This window comes from Taudactylus pleione, unplaced genomic scaffold, assembly GCF_031769625.1.
Source record: "Taudactylus pleione unplaced genomic scaffold, aTauple2 ptg000726l, whole genome shotgun sequence".
Taxonomy (NCBI): domain Eukaryota; kingdom Metazoa; phylum Chordata; class Amphibia; order Anura; family Myobatrachidae; genus Taudactylus; species Taudactylus pleione.
The window spans coordinates 2,933,210-2,956,756 of record NW_028285128.1 but is presented as its reverse complement, the minus strand read 5'-3'; the positions used below and the strand labels follow the sequence as shown (position 1 = coordinate 2,956,756).

General features: G+C 42.0%; 1 protein-coding gene across 1 annotated transcript; it reads right to left on the bottom strand.

Moving 5' to 3' along the window:
- Nucleotides 1-1,152: 1,152 nt before the first annotated feature.
- PVALB (parvalbumin) lies at nucleotides 1,153-22,262 on the bottom strand. Its single transcript, XM_088456862.1, has 5 exons — nucleotides 22,160-22,262; nucleotides 14,592-14,668; nucleotides 11,778-11,910; nucleotides 10,212-10,321; nucleotides 1,153-1,339 (listed from the first exon to the last, which is right to left on the bottom strand). The coding sequence occupies exons 2-5, from the start codon at nucleotides 14,653-14,655 to the stop codon at nucleotides 1,311-1,313; spliced, it is 336 nt and encodes a 111-aa protein (XP_088312988.1). The 5' UTR covers nucleotides 14,656-14,668; nucleotides 22,160-22,262; the 3' UTR covers nucleotides 1,153-1,310.
- Nucleotides 22,263-23,547: the final 1,285 nt, after the last annotated feature.

Here is a 23,547-nt window from a genome sequence, read left to right as displayed (position 1 = left end):
AAACTCCTGCATGAAACTAAGCTGAAATAGATTTTAATTTATGTAGTGAAGGGTGTAATGTAACATTATTTTTCACTAAATTACACAACAGTAAAAAAAAAAAAAAGATTTGTTGCTAAACGACCATCACACATCACACATCCCTGGTTGATCACTTAGAATAATAAGGAAGTTAAATTAATAGCAGCAACGTATGTATGGTACCAGAGCCATCATTAGGAGTGTGTGTACGATGCCACCACAGAGTGCAAGGCCCCGTGGGCAGCATCATGGCTTCCCCACGGTCCCTGCATCTGTCTAGCAAGATGCCTGGAACAGCACCCTGCAGCCAGAATCGCTGTTGCGGTGCCACCCAGAGCATTCTCTGGCATCTCTAGACCCCGAGGATCCTGAGGATACTCCAGACACTGTTGTTCTTCTGAGCACTGGTGGCCCTGCCCCCTCAGCATGACATCATGCACTCAGGGGGCGTAGACAGTGCAGCACACCGTAACACCAAGTTATGGCGCTATATGGTACTAAGGACTTTTGTTTACTTCTACTTATACAGGGTATTAAAAATAATTATGTTTTTATATACAGTATATATATATATATATATATATATATATATATATATATATATACAGTATATATATATATATATATAAATATATATATATATATATATATATATATACTGTTGAGTCCACTTTAAGAGAGATTATCATGGCATACACCAGTCAGTAATGACATTGTAGAACCAAAAGCGCAGCTTTCGTTTACACACCGTACACCATTTTTTCTCCTCAGTTACATCACTATTTGTGGTCTGTGAGGAGGGGGAGGTGCCTAATGAAGCAATGGGCTGATGCGCTCTCATGAATTTTGGTTCAACCCACAAAATGGCTGCCTCCATTGAGTTTATTGTGCAAGTGCACATTAACTATGCAATTATTCGTATGTGTGTGAATACATGTCTCTAACATTGAGCATCATGTGTGTAATTGTTTTACTTTAAACACGTTAGGCACATGTGAGCAGGTGTGAACATGCTTGTAAAGTGTAAATTATGACATAAACTATAACCTTCACAGCTATGGCTCCATTTTGCAACCCAATTAAAACAGAAACCAATTCTTGAGGAAAAAAGACAAGAGATTCTAGTTTCTGAGGTGTTTTTGCCCTTTATTGCATTTTGTTATGATTTGTTCCAGCACGGAGATCCAGGAGGCAGAGACCAGAGGTGGAGTATAAAACGGGAGCAATAAATAAATTGGCGTCTAAGGAGGGTGAACGCTGTGCACAAATAACAACAGAGCTTCAGTGACTTAGGATTCAGCCACCATGGTTACAAACTCTGTGAATACAGATGAGAGTACTCTGGTTAGGGAAAAACATACAAACAAACAAAATTTGAAATTGTAAAATAAAATTAGGATCTATTCTATATTTTTGTGGCAAGTTATAAAATTGGGCCTGATTCAGAGTTATACGCAATGCTGATATTCGTACGGAGTTGAGCGATTATCAGTAAACCGCTTATGTGCCTGAGTTGCACAGCGCATGCGTCAAGGAACATTACCATAGTCACTCGCAGCGACTTTTTACTCGCGGTGTGATTGACAGTCAGGGAGCATTTGGGAAGAGGTAACGGGGAGTGGTGGCAAAGAACACAGGCACATGGCGACTGTTTTGGGGGCGTGTGACGTCCTGTGGCTGCGATCTCCTATGCAAGATATATGGCTCTGGCACCTCAGTTCCCACGCCCATTGTGGGCCATAGACTCACTCAGGACTGCAATAAGCTAATGATCTGCGATGGATGCTGCGTCTTTGTATACAAATGCTGCAACATTTTACACAGATGCTTGGTTTTACAAAGCCGCAGGTGGGCGTCTCACTACGGGGCCTATTCATCATCACTTAATTATAACAAAAGCAGGTGAAAAAGCACATTTTCACCTGCAATTGTTAAAATTAAGTATTCGGGCCATTCATTAAGAAGGTGAAGCAGGAGATATCACAGATATCTCCTACTTACCTTCTGTTTGCGGAATGGCCCACTGTCCCCATACACTAGTATGGGGACAGAATTCATCAAGCTCCAAAAATATTATATTTTTGGAGCTTGACTGCGGGGGCATTCGCCATCTTCAGATGGCGAATACCCCCGCTTGTTCTTCACCTCCCGCTCTTCCCTATGAGAAGAGGGTTCCGGCTTGCGAGAAGGGATTCTTTCGGATCCCTCCGCCCCTGTCCAGCTCCTTCCGCCGGACGTCGGGGCTCTTGTGCGCATGCGTGACCTGTAGGTCACGCATGCGCACCGCTGTCACTGCTCCGAAAGTGAAAAGATTCACTGCTCCGAAAAGGAGCAGTGTAGCCGCTCGCGGGGGCAGCTGATTTCACATCAGCTGCCACCATGCCGGAGCAATGATGAGTAGCCGCGACTAATTAGGGTATTAATTATCGGGGTCCGTTCGGACCCTGATAATTAACATCATGAAAAGGCCCCTACATCTCCTGGCGTTTGAGACATTTGCATGTTTTCGCATAACTGTGAACAATGATGCAGCAGCAGCATTAGTGTACAACTCCAAATCAGGCTCATTGTAAATATGTAAGTTCTTGTAATAAAAGTATAATCAGACAAAAGGAAAGTTAAATACAGCGGGAGACAAAGGGCAGAATTTATGAAGCAGGAGCTGCTCCCGGCAGGTTGTAGGTGAATATTTTAAACAGCACTCGGAGTCAGTGTAAAGGGCTTTACACTGACTCCGGGTGCCGTTTTAAATATGTACCTACAACCCGCCGGGAAGCAGCGGCTTACAGAAGCCGCTGCTTCGTAAATTCTGCCCAAATTGTGTGACACCTTGTGTTTTTTTTATTTACTTGTATATACAATGTACAATATCAGTTTGTAATACTTTTTCTGGTCATTTTGTCCGCCTGCTGACATTTATTTGTTTTAAAAAAAAGAAACTTGTTTCAAACCACTGACTACTTGCACATTTACGGCTCTATTTATCAATCTTTTTTTTACTAAAATAATGTGAAAAAGGGTCATTTTCATGCCCTTTTCACATTATATTAGTTTCACTGAAATGTATTAAAGGGCAATTGTAGAGGCAGAGCAAAGCCAGGAGCTGCCCCCCTAAATAGACCACAAGCTGATCACTGCAGAAAAAAAGAATAGACTAAAAAAAAAAAAAATCAAACACTTACCGGCAGCTGGGAATCTCCTGATCGGTGATCTCTCTCCTCTGGTCAGCTGGTCGCTGGTCGACGGGGCTCCTGCACTGTGATTCCAGACAGCTGTATTGTAAACCAGCATCTCAGTTTACAGCATAGCTGACTGGGGTCACAGACCAGGAGCTCTGGCGACCAGCTGATCGGAGAAGGAAGCACACGATCACCCAGGTAAGTGTCAGCTGGGGGAGGGTAGCTGCAGGAGGTCGCACGGGAAAGGAAGGAGATCAGCCGAGGGGAAAGGGTGGCCGCGGAGGGCTAGCGCTGCATGAAGTCGGAGCATGTGTGGTGGCACTGTCACTCTATTTTTTGTGAAAAATACAGTGAAATGTGTGCAGTGAGAATTCACAGGGACAGAGATTTCTCACAAGTTCTGTCCTTGCTTGAGAATGTTAATACATTCTTGTGATAATTCCTACATTGGCAATGCGAGTTTAGGTGAAATTATCACACTACAATCCGCATTTGAAATGCGGATTGTAGTAAATAGGGGCCTTAGGGGTTTATTTACGAAGTGCCGTGTTTTGCTAATAAAAGCATTGTTATTTTAAATTTCAAGCTTAAACGTGCCAGGTAAGACCTACTTCTGAATTTGATCGTCACCAAATTTCTCCAAGTGTTACTGCTTATATAATCAAGGTCAATAAGTAAGGGGCATTAGAGCTGCTATTACATTGTATTTTATGTATTGATTTTGTGTTTTCTATGACACCTTATGCATCAAGAATGAGCAAGTGGCGTACTAATGTAGTTATTGCATACAGCCTCTTCTAAGGTGGGGAAATAATCAGGGCCTTTTGCATAATGTAATAACTCTGGGATGACATGGCAGACAGGGAGCGCTGCCTGACTACTTAAAGAGTTCACAAAACGAAATCTAATTTTAGCAATTTCAGACACAAGCCGGCACAGGATTTTTAGTTTTTCTGTGGATTAGTTTTATGAAATATGTTTGACTGGTATATGATTAATGATTTTACTGCTGGGGATAGCTCTCTGTAAGCACCCATGACAGCAGAGTTCATATTATATTATAGACTGTCAGAACATCCTCATATCTCTTTCCTAATGAAACAAGGAGCGTCACCATGAAACGCGTAGAAGTGGCGACTGTTATACTTTTGGATAAGGTTTCTAATCAGCCATACCAGGACCTGAGGAGCGCTTTAGGCTGGACTAATTAAATGCTTCTGCTGCTGGAAACCCTGGAATCATTTTACAATGCTGCTTAGAAATGTACCAAATTTTAATCAAATAGTAATGTTAAGGTAATACTGCACGTCAGATTTGATTTTTATGCACTCTTTTCAGGATAAAGATTGTTTCTAAATAAAACTTCCAACTGTGGATATCAGTTATATAGAATTTAAAGGATCTTCTCCAGTAGTGTATCTGATATAGCCACGACCCGAGATGGGTACGGGGTGCCAGTGGTCGGAGTTCCGGCGGTTACAATACCGATGCTGGCATCCGACAGGGTTAGAATACCGAGACTTGTCGGTCAGTGTTCTAACCCTCTCTCTACTCTAACCCTAACCCTCCCCGGTGCCTGAAACTAACCTTAACCCCTAGTGCTGAAACCTAACCTCCCCCGACCCTTCACCCTAAACCTAACCCTCCCCCCATAGTGCCTAACCCTAACATTCCCCCTAGTGCCTAACTCTAACCCCAAGCCCTAACCCTCCCCCTAACCCCGGTAATTCATTTCGGGATGCTGGCATCGGGATTCTGACAGGTGTCAGGATTGTGGTGCCGGCATCCTGACTGTCAGGATCTTGACCAGGTCCAGTTGTAAGCTATAAGTGCTTTCTAGTTTAATCCAATCCAATTCAGAACAGTTGATATGTTATGTACATAGCTGCACATGTTAGCCTTGTCTTTGTTTTATCCATATTTTGGGCGAGATGCATCAAAGCAGTTTTGCGGTCAAACCTCCGAAAATTACGTTTTCAGAGGTTTGGCCACTTACCATATATGCACCAAACTCTTGGATGGGTTGGACAACACCATCTTTAGATGACATTACCCAGTAGAAACCTATGGGCAGTTCCCTCTGAGAAGGATCCAATCAGATCCCTCCCAGCACTCACCATGGCACATGTGGCATTTTTACGGGAGAGCTGTCCTTTGGGACTTTTTTCAAGCATATAGGGTTAGTAAACAGCGTTATGCACACGATGAGTGGTGAAATGCATTGTATTTTCAATGTGATGCATAATGCATCCCGCCCTTTGTATTAGAGGTGTTTTAAAGTTTTCATATTCAAATCTTGATTTGGACTCAGCATGCCGACATTATGCTTTCTAAAGGGTCTCATTTACAAAGCACAAAACCTCTGAGCCGCTCCCCTATGCGCCTTGATTTTGCGGAGCTCAATAAGTTACCTACAGGTGGCAGGTAAGGGGCACACTGACGAACATACAGACAGAGGGGGGGGCACAGTAAGATACGCACAGGTGGCAGGTCAGGGGCACAATTATGAGCAGAAAACCTGGGGGGGGGGCACACAACAAGGTGCACACATAAACATATTGGGCTGTCAGCACCAGATACATAAAGCTCAAAATACTGTTGCTGGTTATAAGTAGTGGCATATACTCTACATGAGGACACAATTATGCGGTGGGAATACTCTTACATGCAATCATACTTGGTAATGTTTTCCTCCTGTAGAGGAGGTACACATCAGAAGCGTGGAGAGTGGGTGACGTGATTTGTATCATCATGTTCTCCCCATACTGCCCAATGCTGTGAACCACGGCATCATGCAGTAGGGGCGTGGCCATGGTGACATTAGCTGCAAATGACATCATCAGGCACATGGACTGCCCACTTTATTGGCGATGTGGACAGGATCTGGGAGGTTGGTGTGCTCACCCAGGAGAGCTCACTAAAAATCAGGAGTCTCGTGGACATTCTGGGAGAGTAGGCTAGTATGCAGGCAATTCTAACCCCCCAGCAAGTGTGTGGGATTACAGACAAAGTTGTCATAGGCAATGCGTATAGAGTTAATAAATTGAAACCAATAATTCTAAAGTGGGAATGGCTGGTTGTGCTAAAGTCTACCTGCACAGATCTCATATACTTTTTTACTTATAGTCTGCTGTTATATAGATACTACTTCTCTTATCTCAATTAATACATTACATAATAGCAGTAGTGTGGTCGACTCTCCACTTTCTACCTCTAAAGAAGGTAAGTTTCTTATAGTGTTTATATACAGGCATATATAAGTAAACATGAGTAATTAATTAATGTTTAATTAAAGTACCTTTTTTTAATAAAAAAAATAATAAAAAGAAATAATAACACTTTTGTATTACCGTAGAATGAGGCAATGCGGCTGTTTCTGAGTAGGCCGCGGCCACGCCTATGTCTGCGTTTGTGACTTTATGCAAATGCCACCACAAAGCCCTTCCCTGGTGTACATCCATGCATCCAAATGCACAAGGACTGAGAAGCTCACTGTCAGTGTGCGAAGACTGAAATACCGATTGGTGCGTCTTTAGATGTACTATCGGTCTCACCATCAATACTTGCACCAGCCCAATGGTAGGGGCTGTTCCTGCATCTGAGTATGGCCTCCTATGTGTGCAGTTGAATGACTTTCAGTGGCACACCCGCAACACTCCCATAACACGCCCATAAGCTACCTCCCTGTCACTACCCAGAAACACCCACTACTTTATTAACACATTTCTAAGACCGTCATTCTGCCGTGCGCTTCAGTCACAACTCCAACTCTGTGTGCATGCTATCTGGACGCATGCGCAGTGTGATATATACCCATGCACAGATGAAAATATCGCTCCACTGCGTCCAACATCGGCAGTGCGTGCGACTCAGAATCCGGCCTAATGTGTCTGCAGTGATTGGGTCAAATTATTTGGTTCACTACACAGAAATGTTCAAGTGGATGTTCAGTCAAAGAATCCAGCAATTCTTCTATCTTGCATCAATCATAAATATTGATAATAATGAAAAAGAATGGACATAAGAGTGTAAGCAGGATAACCAACCAGACTGAAGCAGATAGATGGGACCGAGTGGAATTACCCCGTCAAGATTTGGGAATATAGACACGGTAGTCAGTCAAACTGAATGAACACACCACTCTTCCAACGTGTTTTGAATCAAACATCTTTTTCAAGGAGAGTGGTGCCGATAAACTGACAGTGGCTTAAATACCGGAAGTAATCAATCCAGTTTATATCTCTCCTCTGTTCCTGTAAAATCTTATATATAAAATGAATTGGTCTATTTGTTTGTCTGTCTGTCTGTCCGTCTGGTTATGCATTCAGACACCCCTGAAATGATTGGGATGAATCCAATGCAAGGTGGTCCAGTTGGATCCTGGCCAGGTTTTAGGGGGATTAGGGTCTGGTTGGACCCCCCATTGGTGTACGCTGGGTAGAACTTTGACCCAGGGATGCTGGGCAGAACTTTGACCTAGGGATCCTGAGCAGAACTTCACAGAGGTGTGGCAATTGGTCTGAGATGCCAAATGGAGTAGTTTGAGTCCCAGTCGGACTCCCCACGGAGTAAGCCGGGCAGAACTTTGACCTGGGGAGCTTGTTCTGAGCATTCCACTGGATGGATTTGGATGAAAACTTCACAGAGAGATAACATTGGATACCAGAAGACATACTAGGGTATTGAGGTCCCGGTCAGACCTCCTGTGTGTGTACGCTGGGCAGAACTTTGAACCGGGAGCCTGTTCTGGGCCTTCCACTGGATGGATTTGGATGAAAACTACACAGGAGTGGCAATTGGTCTGGAAAGATGGAGTGGTTGGGGACAGCAGAGTGCACTGGGTAGAACTTTGACCCAGGGAGCCTGTTCTGGACCTTCCACTGGATGGATTTGGACAACATAATAAAACATAATAACTTTAGGATACACCACTGCACTGATTGGGATGAAAACAACGTGAGGTGGTCCAGATGGATCCTGGCCAGGTTTTAGGGGGGTTAGGGACCCAGTCGGCTTCCCATTGGTGTATGCTGGGAAGAACTTTGACCAGGTGAGTCTGTTCTAATCCTTCCACTGGATGGATTGGGATGAAAACTTCACACAGTGGTAACACTGGATCCCAGAAGACATACTAGGTGGTTGAGGTCCAGGTCAGACCTCCCTTTGGTGTACGCTGGGCAGAACTTTGACCCAGGGAGCCTATTCTGGGCCTTCCACTGGATGGATTTGAATGAAAACTTCAGAGGGGTGGCAATTGGTCTTGGATGCTTAAAGGAGTGGTTGGGGTCCCAGTCAAACCTCACGGCGGAGTGCGCTGTGCAGAACTTTGACCCAGGGAGCCTGTCTGGGCCTTCCACTGGATGGTTTTGGACATAATCTCATAATAAAACTTAATAACTTGAAAATTTAAACCCAGGCAACAGTGGGTATTTCAGCTAGTTATATATATATATATATATATATATATATATATATATATATATATAACAAATAAAATAGCAAAGCCGGAAAGTACTTGAATAAAATAGAAACCATAAAAATTATACACATAACTGTTTTAAATAAAATCTCAGATAGGTTAAGGCAAAGGAACACTAAAGTTACTAGACAAGATGTGCCAGGTCATCCTTGAAAAATATTTTTGTATCAAAATGCATTGGAAGAGTGGTTTTGCTCTTTCAGACTGACTGACTACGATTGCTATATTCCCAAATCTTGGCTGGGTAATTCTTCTGGATTCCATCTCTTGAGTCTGGTTAGTATGCATGCCTGCTGACATCTGAGTCTGGCAGGAAGTTAGTACTACTATTATAGTGCATTTTTTAATCTCTTCTTATTGTGTGTATGGATGCTAAAAAAAGTGTGTTTTAAGGTAATGCACAATTAGTTTCTTCACTCTTCTTTACATGCTTATTGGAGCGAGAGACACCTAGAGGAGGATCCATCTCAGAGGCAGTTATTTCTGTTTATCAAAGAATCTGCTACATGCTGATATATGATCATGTTCTTGTAAGCTTATATCCTAAGGGGGTTTTCTTCTTGTCACACATGGATGAGAGTTTTCTGGGATCATTTCTCCTTTTTTCCAAAGTGTGAATCTACCAATGACATTCACTAATTGCATCTGATGTCACCAGGGGTGTATGTTGTGAAGGTTTCACACTATTATGTCCATGATTTTTCAATATTATAGGTGCCCATATTTATAATTGAGGCAAGAAAGAAGAATTGTGTAACTGTTTGATTGAACATCCGCAGTGCTCTCCCCATGCTGTATTTCTCGGGCAGTCCGCCTGGTAAAAACCCCTGCTGCTCGGCACTGTGGTGTGGCCGAAAGTCACGCTGTACAGCTTATCGGCCACGACACAGTGTCAGGCAGCATCAGAGTGGAGAACAGAGCAGATCACTCCCCCAGTAAAAAAGGTAGGACGCTCTGTCTCTGTCATGGTGAGAAGCTGTACCAGTGGGAATACTGCAACTGGCCATTCTCCAACCCCATCTCCAAGGTGTATGGTCTGCGCTCCTTCCCCAACTGGCTGTCTAATGGTGCCGCCCAGCATCTGGGAATTTCTGAAGAGAACACTGATCCATTTGAATATTTCTTCTGTGTGGGTCACTACTGAGCGCCAACTTCCCTGTACCCTATTCTTTGGTGTTGTGCATTTTCTGGAGTTCAGAGGTTCCTTTTGACTTGGTAGGCTGCTCATTCATTTGCAAACTTGGATAGTTATCATAATTTTTATTTTGTATTTTGGTGCATCTATTAGATTCTTGGAAAACATTTACATGGCAATGCACAGAAACTGAACAAGTAGTGCATGACACAACGCTAATGCAGCAGAGCGCAACACAAGTAAAAGTGACAATGGGTTGGTTAACACTAGAAGCCATTGTATGTAACCATACCCATCAGTGTTTGGACTTGTGTTGCATTCCCTTAAGCATCTTGCAGAATGGCCCTGATGTCTGCTTAACTTTTAAACTAGTTTATAATCCTACCACAATACATACCATCAATGCCAATTTTACCATCTCCATCTTTGTCACCAGCGGCTAGGAGGGCCTTGGTTTCCTTTGCAGAAAGAGATCTTCCTTCAGGGGTGAAGCCTTTCAGTATAAGACTGCAGAATGGGAGATACTGTATAATTAGTATATTTCTTATCATATAGTCCATTTTAAGAAACCATAACTTGCATAAAGACTTTCTAAAAAAGCAAATGGATGTATAATGTATGTTTTAGCCGGCATATAGTTAATACCGACGGCTGGAATCTCTACTGCCGGTATTTCATACCCGACCCCAGGGATGTAGTAATAATATCGATTGCCAGGATGCCGTCTGCTTAAATCCCGGCGTCAGAATCCCGACCCGGGACTAAACATAGATGGCTAAATCTCAACGCCAGTCTACATACTGACACTGGAATCCCGACAGACGGCATCCCGATCGAAGGTAAGCCGGGGCGTCTTAGTTGTTAGCCGCGGGGGGGGGGAGGATAGTTAGGTTCAGGCACCCCGGGGGGTTAGGCTTTGGGGGGGGAGGTTAGTAATAGGCACCACTGGGGGGGTTAGGCACAGGCACTAAGGTGTGATGGTTAGGTTTAGGCACCAAGGGGGGAGGGTTAGGCACTAATGGGGAGGGTTAGGGTGCGGGGTGGGGAGGGTTAAGTTTAGGTACCAAGAAGGAAGGGTTAAGGGGAGAAGAGGGGAGGGTTAGTATACTTACCCGACCCCTGTCGGGATGCCGCTGTCGTTATTTTAATAGAATGCATCCCGACTGCCAGTATTTCATACCCAACCCGCTTTAGCCAATATGTCCAGCAATGTAACAATCTGTAATATACAAATATGTACACTAGGTAACTTTCAAAGGTCGGCAAAATTGTTGTAAAAATTGGCGCAAATACAAATTTTGGCAACTCGGGCTGTTATTCAGATGTGTGTAGTTCCATTGGTACAATACAATCTTCAAGTCCCATATTGTTTCATCATTCTCCACTGTATAGATTTAGGATGACAATGGTCATTTCATTCTGTGTGGTTGGAGCAGGACTGGGTAACTATAAATGATGCCAAATTTATGCTGAGAAAACGGCAAAATGAGGAAAATATTTAGCAGAACAATTTTGCATATTTTAGTCAGTTTGCAACAATAATTGACAGTGGTTGTCGTTGTAACTCCATCCACAGACTGAAAATTCGGCAAAATGCAAATTGCGAAACAAAACTGAGACTTGAAGACAACTACATGTGCTGCTGAAAAAATGGATTTGAGCAAAGTTTGACTGGAATTTCACATATGTCTAGATAGAGAATGCTCATTTGAAGGTTACAAAGTGCATAAGAATTGTATATTGCAGGTTGTTACATTGCTGGGCACATTGGCTAAAACATACATTACAGTATATTCCATTTGCCTACATAATTTGTTATATAGCATGTCTCTATGTAACTCATGGTTTCTTAAAAGGGAAAATGTAATTGGCTAGTAATGGTGTATATAAAAAGATCCAGCATCCTACAGCGTACATTCTATATGTGTATGAAAGTTTTTATAGAATATGTCCATTAACCTACCAGAGCTCATCCTCCTCAATAAATCCACTCTGGTCTTGATCCAGAATTTGGAAAACCTTTTTCATTTCATCTTTACTCTTGCTCTTCAGGCCGACCAATTCGAAGAATTTCTTGTGGTTGAATGATTCAGCAGCTGTGGTGAAACATGAGAGAAGATAGCAGATGAGAGATCCAAGTAAGTTAGAGGGGTTCAGATAATGCATTCATTATAAAAGCAAAGTAAGGAAACACATGCGTGCTCTGCAGAGTGTCCCCCAACCTCTCGACTGGCAGTGGGACACTGTTCCCTTCGGGTTGAACAATGGGACAGTGCCCTAAAAGCGGGCCTTTCCTGATGAAAATGATAAGGTAGGGAGGTATAAAGAAGATATGGAAAACATGCACTGTTAGTGTGTCCCAAAGACTGGATTTGAGAAGCTCTGGTATAGCATATATGTGTGTAAGCTTTACTGTAAATTATGGGGATATTAGAAGTCGCTGTGGAATTTAATGACCATTTAAAAGCAGCTGACCACAAAGTTTATACACATATTAAGATCTCATGTATATTATATTATAAGTATAAACAGCATCCCTCAAATGTAATTCCTGGTGCATGACAATGGGTTAAAATACTGCAGCAATTCCTGAGCAATGAGGGGGGCCAGAATACAATAGGGTACATATATATTTCCTTTATTCATGAGTATCCATAACCAGAGAAAAATGACACCACTTAAAGATGGTTTATTATATCTCATACTGGGTTGCCTTGAAATATGCAGCACAGATTTGTACTTTATTCTGTTAGTGAACAATTTGCACAATTACATTAGTATGAAGGAACATGCAACCAATGAGAAACAATTGTCTAAAGCTAGGAACTCCCTAATGTATTGGTACCATTAATCTGAATGCTTAATAAGGATAAAGTTATAGCAATTCAGTTGTAATATATTGGGCATATTTTAGCCTCGGATAAGAACAAAAGATAGGTCTAATCATTTGTTGTAAACAACCCCCAAAAACTAAAGTTTTGATTTACAAAAAAAAAAAGGCAAATCTGAAAGCATGAGGACGAGAATCATATAATGCTGGCACTACCCTATATTACAGTGTGTTTTTTATTACAGTATATGCATACTTGCCAACTCTCCCTGATTGTCAGGGAGCCTCCCTGATATAGCAGCAATCTCCCTGACTCCCTGAATAGTCTAGCAATCTCCCTGATTTCACCTTACCCCCCTTTATGAAGATGTTATATAACAGAGGTATATTACATTAAATGGGATCATTAGTATTATTTCCCTGCATTGGCTATAAGACACAATGATCCCTATGGCTACATACATTTTCTGAAAAGTTGCAGTATGTTTTCATTAACAAAGAGATCTTACTAACTGCTTTGGGGCTGGTGTACATTTGGATGTAGGTCAATTTTATGACACGTCTCTCAGATGTAGCAGTACACATTCACTTTAATGTGCGCTCATAGGTGATGCTCTCACAATCTCCCTGAAAAGCTTTTTCAAAAGTAGGAAAGTATATGGAGAGGAAAGCTTATCACTTCAGCTGGTACTAGGCTACATCTCTCATAATGCTGAATCATGTGTGATGTACAGTAGTCTTAGAGATATGATGTCACTGAAAACAGGACCGGACAGAACTACTCTCTTAGATAGTCTTAAATATGTATAAAGTTATCATTAAAATTCAGTAGTATAATAAAAAGTAAGCAAGTATTGTGCTTTGTGTTATCTCTTTTTAAGACGCATCTTGCTGTATTTGTGGTCCTTTGCCACTTACTAATTAAGATAATGATTATCAGTAAAAATAAACATATTAAATATTCATAAAAATGGCTTTAAAATGCACATAGAATATGACTTGTTAGTAATTAATTTTCACATCACTGTTTATGCAGCATCAATATACCCTACACCTGCATCATCTTGCTGCATAGTAATTCCATAGCAATCTCTTTCTTTCCCTGCGAGATTATCTTTAGGCAAACTTTCCAAAATAAGATATTTCTTTAAATGTCATGCTCTAGATTACATGAGAAGGCTTATTATTATTTTACACGGCACAATTTACAGCGTATCATAATCTGGGCTGGATGTGTCTCCTGCATCATTTCATCTTTAATTGCTTTCCGGGAACAATAAAGCGTGGTGTCCCTTAGGCTGCAATTCTCTGTGATATAAAGATGTTAATCAGATGTTCCCTTAGAGTGAATGCAGCCTAATGACTCACTTTTTGCAGATTTATACCGACATAACCAGTTGTGAAGGACAGATGGAGAGATTTCCACAAAAGAGGAAGAGAGAGATGGGAGGAGAGGGGAGATGCTGCATAAGTCAGCAAGAAAAAGCAAAGAGTGAAGATAAGTAATAGGGAGATAGATGGGAGGGGACCAGGGGAAGTGAATGCCGCAATTTGGGCAATAAAACTTGGCAGAGGTTGCCCAAGGACAACCAACGTTCTAAACTGCTACTCAATCTCGGTGGAAAACCTTTTTTCCTTAAAAATGAAAAAGCAGTGTTATAATCTAGCCTGGTGCGCTCTCGGTGTCACCGGCTAGTGGTTATACAGCCTAAAGTTTTTATTTTTGATGTTTCTGCAAGAGTAAATGAAAGTGCTGCATAAAGTTCAGAAAGCAGCGTAAGCAGTACCAGGTGGGCACTAAACAGTTATTTGCCTTTCCTGCAGCACAGTGCTTTGTGCCGTGTTACAGCATGCTATGATAGACTCACATACTTTTCACTAAAATGTTTTAATTGACAAAATAGCTCTCATCCCACACAAGCACACACACTGCATAACTTATCCTACCTGCAAAGGCCCCCACAGCCTTTGTGATATCAGCAGCAGCAAGGACATCGGTCATAGAAGGCATTGCGGCTCTGGATCTGCAAGAGAATGGGACAGAGTGAGAGCAGGGTATATTCTCATGGACTCATCACTTCCAAGGGGCAGCCAACCTAACTGCGGCTGCTTGCAGGCACGCAATCTCCTGTGACAGAGTGTGAGGGGGGGGTGGCTAGCTGAGGGTGAAACCACTGGCTAAAAGCCACAGGGCAAAGTGCCAGTCACCTGAGCATTTACCAATGTCACATTATCCCCAGTGTTTGGGACACAATGGCTTAGGTCAGCGATGCAGCTAGTTATGCTTAAGATAGAGGCCACCAATGTCAGCCATCCTAGTGATTGGGGGGCAACTACAGATGGTAGTGAAAGGGTTAAATGTGATTTAAACCTCCTATATATTCACTGATACGATCTTTATGCTTTTAGCATAAATCATTTTCTCACTGTGCTACATTAAAGCACAGTGGAGAATTCTGGTTCATTGATTAGTCTTTCTTACTGTATGACTTAATTTTGCAGCAAAGACTGTACTGCCTAGGTCGTATTTCATCACATACTGCATAGCATCCATCACTGGCTGACTCCACCGCACTCACATCTGATGGCGGTTCTCATAAGCCCTGTGTGTTTCTGTCTCAATAAGTGGGCAGGGCCATTGTACATAAAGAGTGTTAAGCTGCAATAAAAAAAAATGTAGATGATATTTTCTTCGCTATTTTATCTTATTTTTTTTATTTACAAATCTACGCAGAACAGAAATGTCCATTATCGGGGTCTAGTCCATGACCCGAGGCCCATCCAACAACTGAGCTCATCACACTTGAAATCGCTCCTATCAAGTCTTATTTGCACACAGGATAATGCCACAAGTGACAGGGTCTATGAAGATAAAGTACCAACCAATAGAGCTCTTGTCACTTTACAGGCTGTGTTTGAAAAATGACAGTTAGGAGCTGATTGGTTGGTACTTTATCTCCATCCACTTTATCTCCCTCCGAGACATAGTACACAGACCCCATACTGCCATAAATAAATGTGGAGAGGGGGATTAGCATTTAAAATGAATATGGCTTCTGTGTTTGACCACTAGGGCCTTGATATCTGGTACTGGGGCCTAGCAAAGCTTCTGCCATTTTTAATCTGATTTTTATAGCCTACTACTTTATTATATATATTTTTTTTCGATCAAGGAGATTTTTATTTCCTTGACAGAAAAGGTTTTTTTTTTTATTGGTCGGGGCTGGGAAAATATAAAGATTTAAAAGAAAACAAAACTGTTATTGTAGCTCTAGTGACATTTCCCTGACTACTACACACATTGCTCAGATTACAAAGTGTGACGCACATAGTGGGAAATGTCAGGATTGTCCATTTAATACAGAAGTGCTGATCTTTTCCTGGATGAGCAGAGGCTAATTTCTCTGTGCTACAGTGTGACTCAGACAAGGGAAAGACGCTAAGGGTCTCATTGTGTCTGCCAAGCAGAGTTTTCTTCTATAACAATTTGCTGACAGTGCAGGACACCGGGTGTTCTACACTTACTGGTAATTGTATCCTGTCTACCCCTCCCCTATTCTGTGTTGGCATCACTCTTCCTCTGGCACAGGCAGCTGGCACCTGCGACAGGAGCAGTATATTTATGTAGTACTAACAGCAATATAGACCCCACTCTTTACCTCGGGCAACCATTTCTTTGTACACTCTCACAAAGTGTAATGATTTGCTAAATATTCACCAGGCAGTAATAGTTGATATAGGCTCCTCAATATACATATATACCCATATACACGGTTGCACACATACATATATATATATATATATATATATATATATATGTGTGTACACACACACACAAACCTTACTAATATATATATATATATATATATATATATATATATACACACATATATATATATATATATATACTCTATAAAAGCACATTTGTAAGAGACCCATACCCATTACGATAATGTATGTAAGTACCAAGACAGCACGGTTAGCAGCAGTTATTAAACTATTAAACAAAGTGGTGACGGTGGTCGCTGCACTATTTTCTAGATCAGAGCAGCACATGTGGCAGCCATAGTCCTTTCTCAATGCAGATATGCGTGCTGTTTGGATGGACAGGGACCGTAATGAGTGATAGGTGCTCTTCATTAGTAAAATGGGGACACCATTCAAATTTTGCTATTGTGAACTCAAGATTCTTTGGGCCTGATTCAGAGGTGCAAGAAAATCCCATTGCGACTGTGATTCTATACACAGCAGTTCTGCAAAAGTATGCTAATGATCTAGCTAATGAATTTGTGCACAGAGACGTCCAGCTCCGGTGTCTCACACCAGCCACTTATGTAAAAAATGCAGAACATCGGGAACATAAGTTGCACATCGGTCACACACTGGTCACACATTGAACATCTGAGTAATCCTATGCAGAATGTTTGTCTCACCTAAGACACCGGGGGTCTCTGCAGCTGCGTACAACTTTGCAGAGGCTCACTAGAGCATGCACAGTAACTGGTCTGTTACTGTATCTCCCCCAAACGCTGACTATATGTCACTAACTTTATATATACATTCCACCATCTCAAATCCAATGCCGTGCACACTGCAGCTTTGGCGCATGTGCAGTAGCCAAAACTAGCTCCTCTGCGTCCGACATCGGCATAGCGAGAACCTCCTCTAAATCAGGCCCTATGTAGATAGATAGATAGATAGATGGATCTCCCACAAGCATTTTATCTCGGATGATCAAGAAACTTTTACATATTAGATTTGATAATGTTTTCAGTTAGCCCTATTATAAAAGCAGGGGCGTATCTATAAAGGGTGCAGGGTGTGCGGGGCACACGGGCCCCTGGGTCCAGAGGGGCCCTGCACCGCACACCCTGCACCAATAGCATACTTACCTCTCCGGAGTCCCATGTCGGAGCGGGGGTCCGGCGCTCTAAAAACGATTGGAAAATGGCCGCCGTGGCCATTTTCCCGTCATTTGCGCATGCGCAGTACAGGGAAAATGGCTGCCACGGCCATTTTCCCGGTGACCTGTGCATACGCTATAGACCCTGGGTGCACTCTAGTGCCCAGAGTCTAGAACCCCGGCGCTGGCCGCGCACAGCTCAGTGCGCTGCCAGCCGCCGGACAGAGAGGAGGGGGCCCGTGTCGGAGACTGCACACAGGCCCCCTCTTCTCTAGAAACGCCCCTGTATAAAAGTCTATGGGTATATTTACTAAAGTGAGAGATTTTAGAAGTGAAGATGTTGCCCATAGCAACCAATCAGATTCTACCTATTATCTTCTAGAAGGGGCTAGTTAAATGTTAAGTAGAATCTGATTGATTGCTCTGGGCAACATCTCCATTTCTAAAAACTCTCACTTAAGTAAATATAAATATATGTTTATGCTTAAATTAGAGGCTCTATTTTACATTCCTGGAGTAAAGTTTTTGGTTAAATGCACTAATAATCTAGTAATGTTAGAAGAGGGTTTAGGCCAAGGAAAATATTTCTGATACAAAAGATACCATGGGGGTATATGTAATAGCCTGCGGAGTGAGACTGTCCAATGTTTTAAAGTAGCAGTCATCAGGGGTGTATCTACCCATTGGCGGGATGGCACTCGCCAGGGGCGCCAGCCGGGGGGGGGGGGGCGCCATCCGGCGGTGCCACCCGCGGCCAAGGGGTACAATCAGGCTGTGATTACACTCCTGCTAGGCTGCTACTGCCCGCTTAAGTGAAGAGGGAGCCCGCTCCTACCGCTGGTGCTACTCCTAGTCCCTCCATGAGTAAAGTGGGAGCCCGTTCCTACTGTCTGTCGCCTGCGCTACAACATGACTGAAGAGGGAGCCAGCTGCTACTGCCTGCGCTACTTCCTCCATACGTGAATAGGGGGCCCGCTCCTGCCGCCCGCACTATGCCCTCCTCGGGTGAAGAGGGGCACGCTCCAGCCGCCCGCACTATGCCCTCCTCGGGTGAAGAGGAGCCCGCTCCAGCCGCCCGCAATATGCCCTCCTCGGGTGAAGAGGGGCCCGCTCCAGCCGCCTGTACTATGCCCTCCTCGGGTGAAGAGGGGCCCGCTCCAACCTGCATGCCGCGCTGACTACCTGTTTGATTGCAGGTAGTCAGCGTCAGCTTCCGCTTGTCCCCTTCAGTCCCCTTGTTCAATAAAGTATGTCAGCATGCGTGATGTCACACCTGCCGCGCCGCATGGGAGAGAAGCTGTGGCGCATGAGGAGCAGTGCTAGCTAGCTGATCCGCAAGATGCAGCCAGAAGGAGCTTTCTTCAAGAAGGTAAGTCATGAAGCTTGTAATTTATGGGAATTTGATGATTTGTTTTAGTATGTGATGTACATGTAATTATATTTAGGCTAAATATAATCACTTGTACACTACAGGGATAGAGAAACATGTTACTATAGAGGGGGGGGCTGTGTTACTACAGGGATAGAGAAATATGTTACTATAGAGGAGGGGGGCTGTGTTACTACAGGGATAGAGAAATATGTTACTATAGAGGGGGGGGGCTGTGGTACTAAGGGATAGAGAAATATGTTATGGGGCAGGGTGGGGGAGACGTGAGATGTCATAGAGGGAGGATGGGCTACAGGGGAGGAATGACAAAGGAATATGTGGCTGGGGACACAGAAGAGTGATGGCTGGGGATACAGAAGGGGGAATGGCTGGGGAGACAGAATGTAATTATTCAGAAAATATGAGGGGAGAGGGGCGCCAGTCCATTACTTTGCCGGCGGCGCTCAGACCCCTAGATACACCCCTGGCAGTCATTCAACTGGCAAAATCAGCCTGTTTTTGCCTTTTGAATGACTGTTACTTTAAAACTTTGGCTAGTACAAATACCCCAATATCACTTTACTAGTGAATTTGAAGAATATTTTTTAGAAAAGGTTCAAAATTGTCAACCTTCCCTTAATCTATTCTATAGAGTTATTATCACCCTATTTCTCTACCACTGCTCAGATGTATTTTTCTTCACCTACTATGTATATTAGTCTGTCTGGTTTTTCTGTGGCCTTTAATCACATTGCACTTATGTTTAGGGACTTGGAGGGAGCAAATCCTCTGATATAATGTACGACATTATCATTAGCTCTTTAGATAAATATCTGACAGTTAAAGCGCTTTAGCAGCTGGAAGACTCTCAAACACAATCTATCCGGTCTGTATCCAAAATTTTATTTATTATGGTTTGTTTCAACATTTAGCTTGTGTGTTTTTTGTTACTGTAATACTGCCCCTTGTGCAGCTTTGTATCTGGGCTCAGCATTGTACATTCTAACACACAGGCTGCTTGGCGTTTGATGATGGCAGCTGGAAGGCACATATATCTCCCTGAGTAAGGGAATACTATTACCCTAAAATGCCAAATCAATTCTACATGGTGAACAATTATTAACCCTACATAATCCACAGTAATATTTTTCAACATATTTTTTTTCTAACTCGCTTTACTCTGTAGCAATTGCCTTCTGCAAAGCCTTTATATAGCCTATACATATTAAACTTCTCTTTATGCAAGACCATTTGTTAGTTATCTTTTACCATTGCTAATTTAGATAAAACCCTGCGTTACTTCTTGCCAGCTCTATAATGTTAAAATTAATGGTTCATACACTGCCAGCTAGAAAAGTTAAGCAATTAACTAAGGCGACAGGACACATGGGACATCTAGCATTAAAATAACCTGCGTGCTGTCTGATCCCGAATGCTGCCAAACTTCATGCAGGGTTGTCAATCACTGCACAAATGTCAGCCCAGCCTTGGCTCTTGATCATTTCTGCACCTTGCAAAATATCCCTATTAAATCTAATGCTGTGGGGCTGCACTTTAACACAGTGCCAGCTGTCCTTGTTTAAAGGTAATCGAATCCAACCTCCCCTTTTTTTCACTGCTCCTAAATTGTACCACTGCTAGATTGTGGCTGCCCCAAAACATCTTCAATTTTAAAAGCTCAAAGGCTGCCAGCTGCACTGTCCTCTTAATTTTTGCCCATATTTAGGCTCTTGGCTCATATACTTTCTAGCTCCTTACTGACACTGAACTGTCACTCATCCATCTCCTCAACTGCCATCACTTCATAGATATATTACCCTCATCTATTTCAGATAGTCCTCCTATATCTTATTATCATTTAACATCAAGCAGAACTGGTAGAGACATATTTTCACTATGAACGATCTGCGAGAGCACATTAGAGCTTTAATCAGTAATTAAATACAGTTGCTGAATATTCATAATTCTGCCCTATAGGGAACCATTATCCTGTTTCAAAATGGAACATGTTGACATTCATTAAAGTGAATGTCTAGCTATATAGTCTGCATTTGATCATGCAATGCACCTCTGTTCACAACCAGCTTTTCATGTCTGCTGTATTCTACATGACATGTTGAATTTTTTTTTTCAGAATGTAATATATGGGTATTGCTATTTTTATCTAGTGCATGCAGAAATCTGAAATATGGTTTATCCTTTTGTTATTAGATCAGTTTTACTGGAAACTAAGATTTTTGTTAATATTAAATATTACATATTATATATTGATCTGAATCATGGTGGTTTTGTCAGAGGTAACCATTACCCAACTGATCATTATGCATTATCAACACGTGCACATAATTAAGTACAGTCAATTGTATTGCTTGATATAGACAAGACATTGTCCCTCACAAACTCTATACAACACAAGATGGGTAGACATATGTATAGATACATGCACACTACATTATTATTAATAATATTGTTTTTTATAATACACAGTTATTGTTACAGTATTTTATCAATTCCACATACATTAAGTGGAGTTATATAATAGGGGATGATATATACCCAGTTGTAGATTATAAAGATATTATAAGATAGCGACCATAAGTCTTTAAATGGTCACTTAATTCTGTGACTTTGAATATCATTATAATTCACACTAATCTGTTCATTATATACTGTGCTGTATCTGTGTGATGTGTAATAGTCTAGTTAGTAGATACTGCATATTGAACTGGGATATTTCTGGTCCTCATGAGACACTAGCAGGGTACAGTATATTGTAAGAACAGACCTGGTTGAGAAAAGTGGCTGAGTCGGCAATTGAGGTATAATCTTATATAAAGACTTGTTAATCTGAAAGCTGGAAACCATTTTTCATTACTTTGCATTACAACTCTGTAAATAACAGCAGTCATTTAAACTCCCCTTGTCCTGTGCCACACTGTCCTTCTGTGTCATGCTTTTGTATGGGAATCACCAATATGTCACATTCACTGTACACAATCACACATGATTCATCTTCTGCTCTGCATGTCAGGTGACTAACAATGTAATACAACACACATTATTCACCATTTCAGTTACCACATTGTGTACAATTCCATCAAGGGTTCCATGATCGTTCTCTGAGTCCTACCAAGCGTGCACCCACAAGCAGCATTTTACTGGTAGATAAACATTGCTTGCACATTTCATCCTTTCTTACATCCAGTTTCTCTACTACCCAGAGCATCATCCCCTTGTACTCACTTGGGGATGGATCACGTTCCGTGGGAAGGGCTGAGAGAAAGCAATGGTGAGGTGCTCCAGAGAAGGGATTCCTTCTTAAATACTTTCTCCATCTATTCTATTTTGGGAAGGTTCATCCCCTCCTTCTCAGCATCCAGGTCCCTTGGTGTCAGATACCCTGAGGCAGCAGGAAAGAGATCATGTTTATTGACAAGTAACTCATCAAGAAACTCTATTAATATGCCTGGCAGGGACTCAGATCCTGGACTTGGGCTCTGAGGCCAAAGGAGGAAGGAGGACTGGTAAAAAGACAATCTGCCTGAAATCTAAGAGTGGGGGTGGGGGGACCACACTTACCTCCCTATGTGCACCCCTAGAGACTGGTGATCTGCTACTGCCATTTCAGCTACATTAACAGGTCTGTGGTAACATTTAAAAAAATATAAATAAATCAGAAAACTAAGGGCGCTTATCCTAGTAATATCTAGGTGGATGGCAAATATGGTCATACATCAACAGGATCCCAAAAGACTGGGCCTTGCTTGGATTTTATATTCATCGGATGGCTGTTGGATGACGGAGATGATGATTCTGAAGTCATTATACATAAGTATTTGCTGACAGAGTCAATTAAACTACAAGTAGGAACTGGATCTAACAGTGTTTTCTATTTTTTGTAACTGAGGAAAATGGAAATATTAGTTCTGAGAACGCAGTGTGGCATAGACTGGCATTTAAAAAAAAAATATATATGATATATATATATATATATATAAATAAATATATATATATATATATATATATATATAAAAGCATCTATTACCGCCTGCCTCTAGTTTGTTTATCATATCTTGCTGAGACCTGTGCAGTGCCCTCCACCTCTATTGTATGTATTCCATATTTCTGGATTGGCACCCAGGCACGCTGCTTATTCTTTTATGTGAGTGCTGGACCTTTGCACAGTATATATATATGTGTATATATATATATATATATATATATATATATATATGGGGCTGGGTGATTTTTTTGTTACCTGACTTTAACTGTGGAATGATCTTAGTCCAGTTTGGATTCTCTATGTTTCTGGATAGGGTTTCAGGACTTAGTCTACTCTTAATCTTTGCTGCAGTTTGGACCAAGCCACGGGTTGCACAGAGTGAAGCACACTTGGAATGAAAATGCCATGGATTAGCCACAAGTCCTCCCGCCTCCCCCTTGTTAGTTGCTGTGTGCCAGGGCTGCTGAATGAATAAACTTGGACACAAGCACATAGCTTGTTGTAACTGCAGGTATGAAACTGACAGCTAAGAGTCAGTGGAATCCTGTGTATGCCTTTTGTACAACTGAACTCAGCTAGAGGTTACTAAACACTGATATGCAAATAACGACTTGTCATTCACAAATAA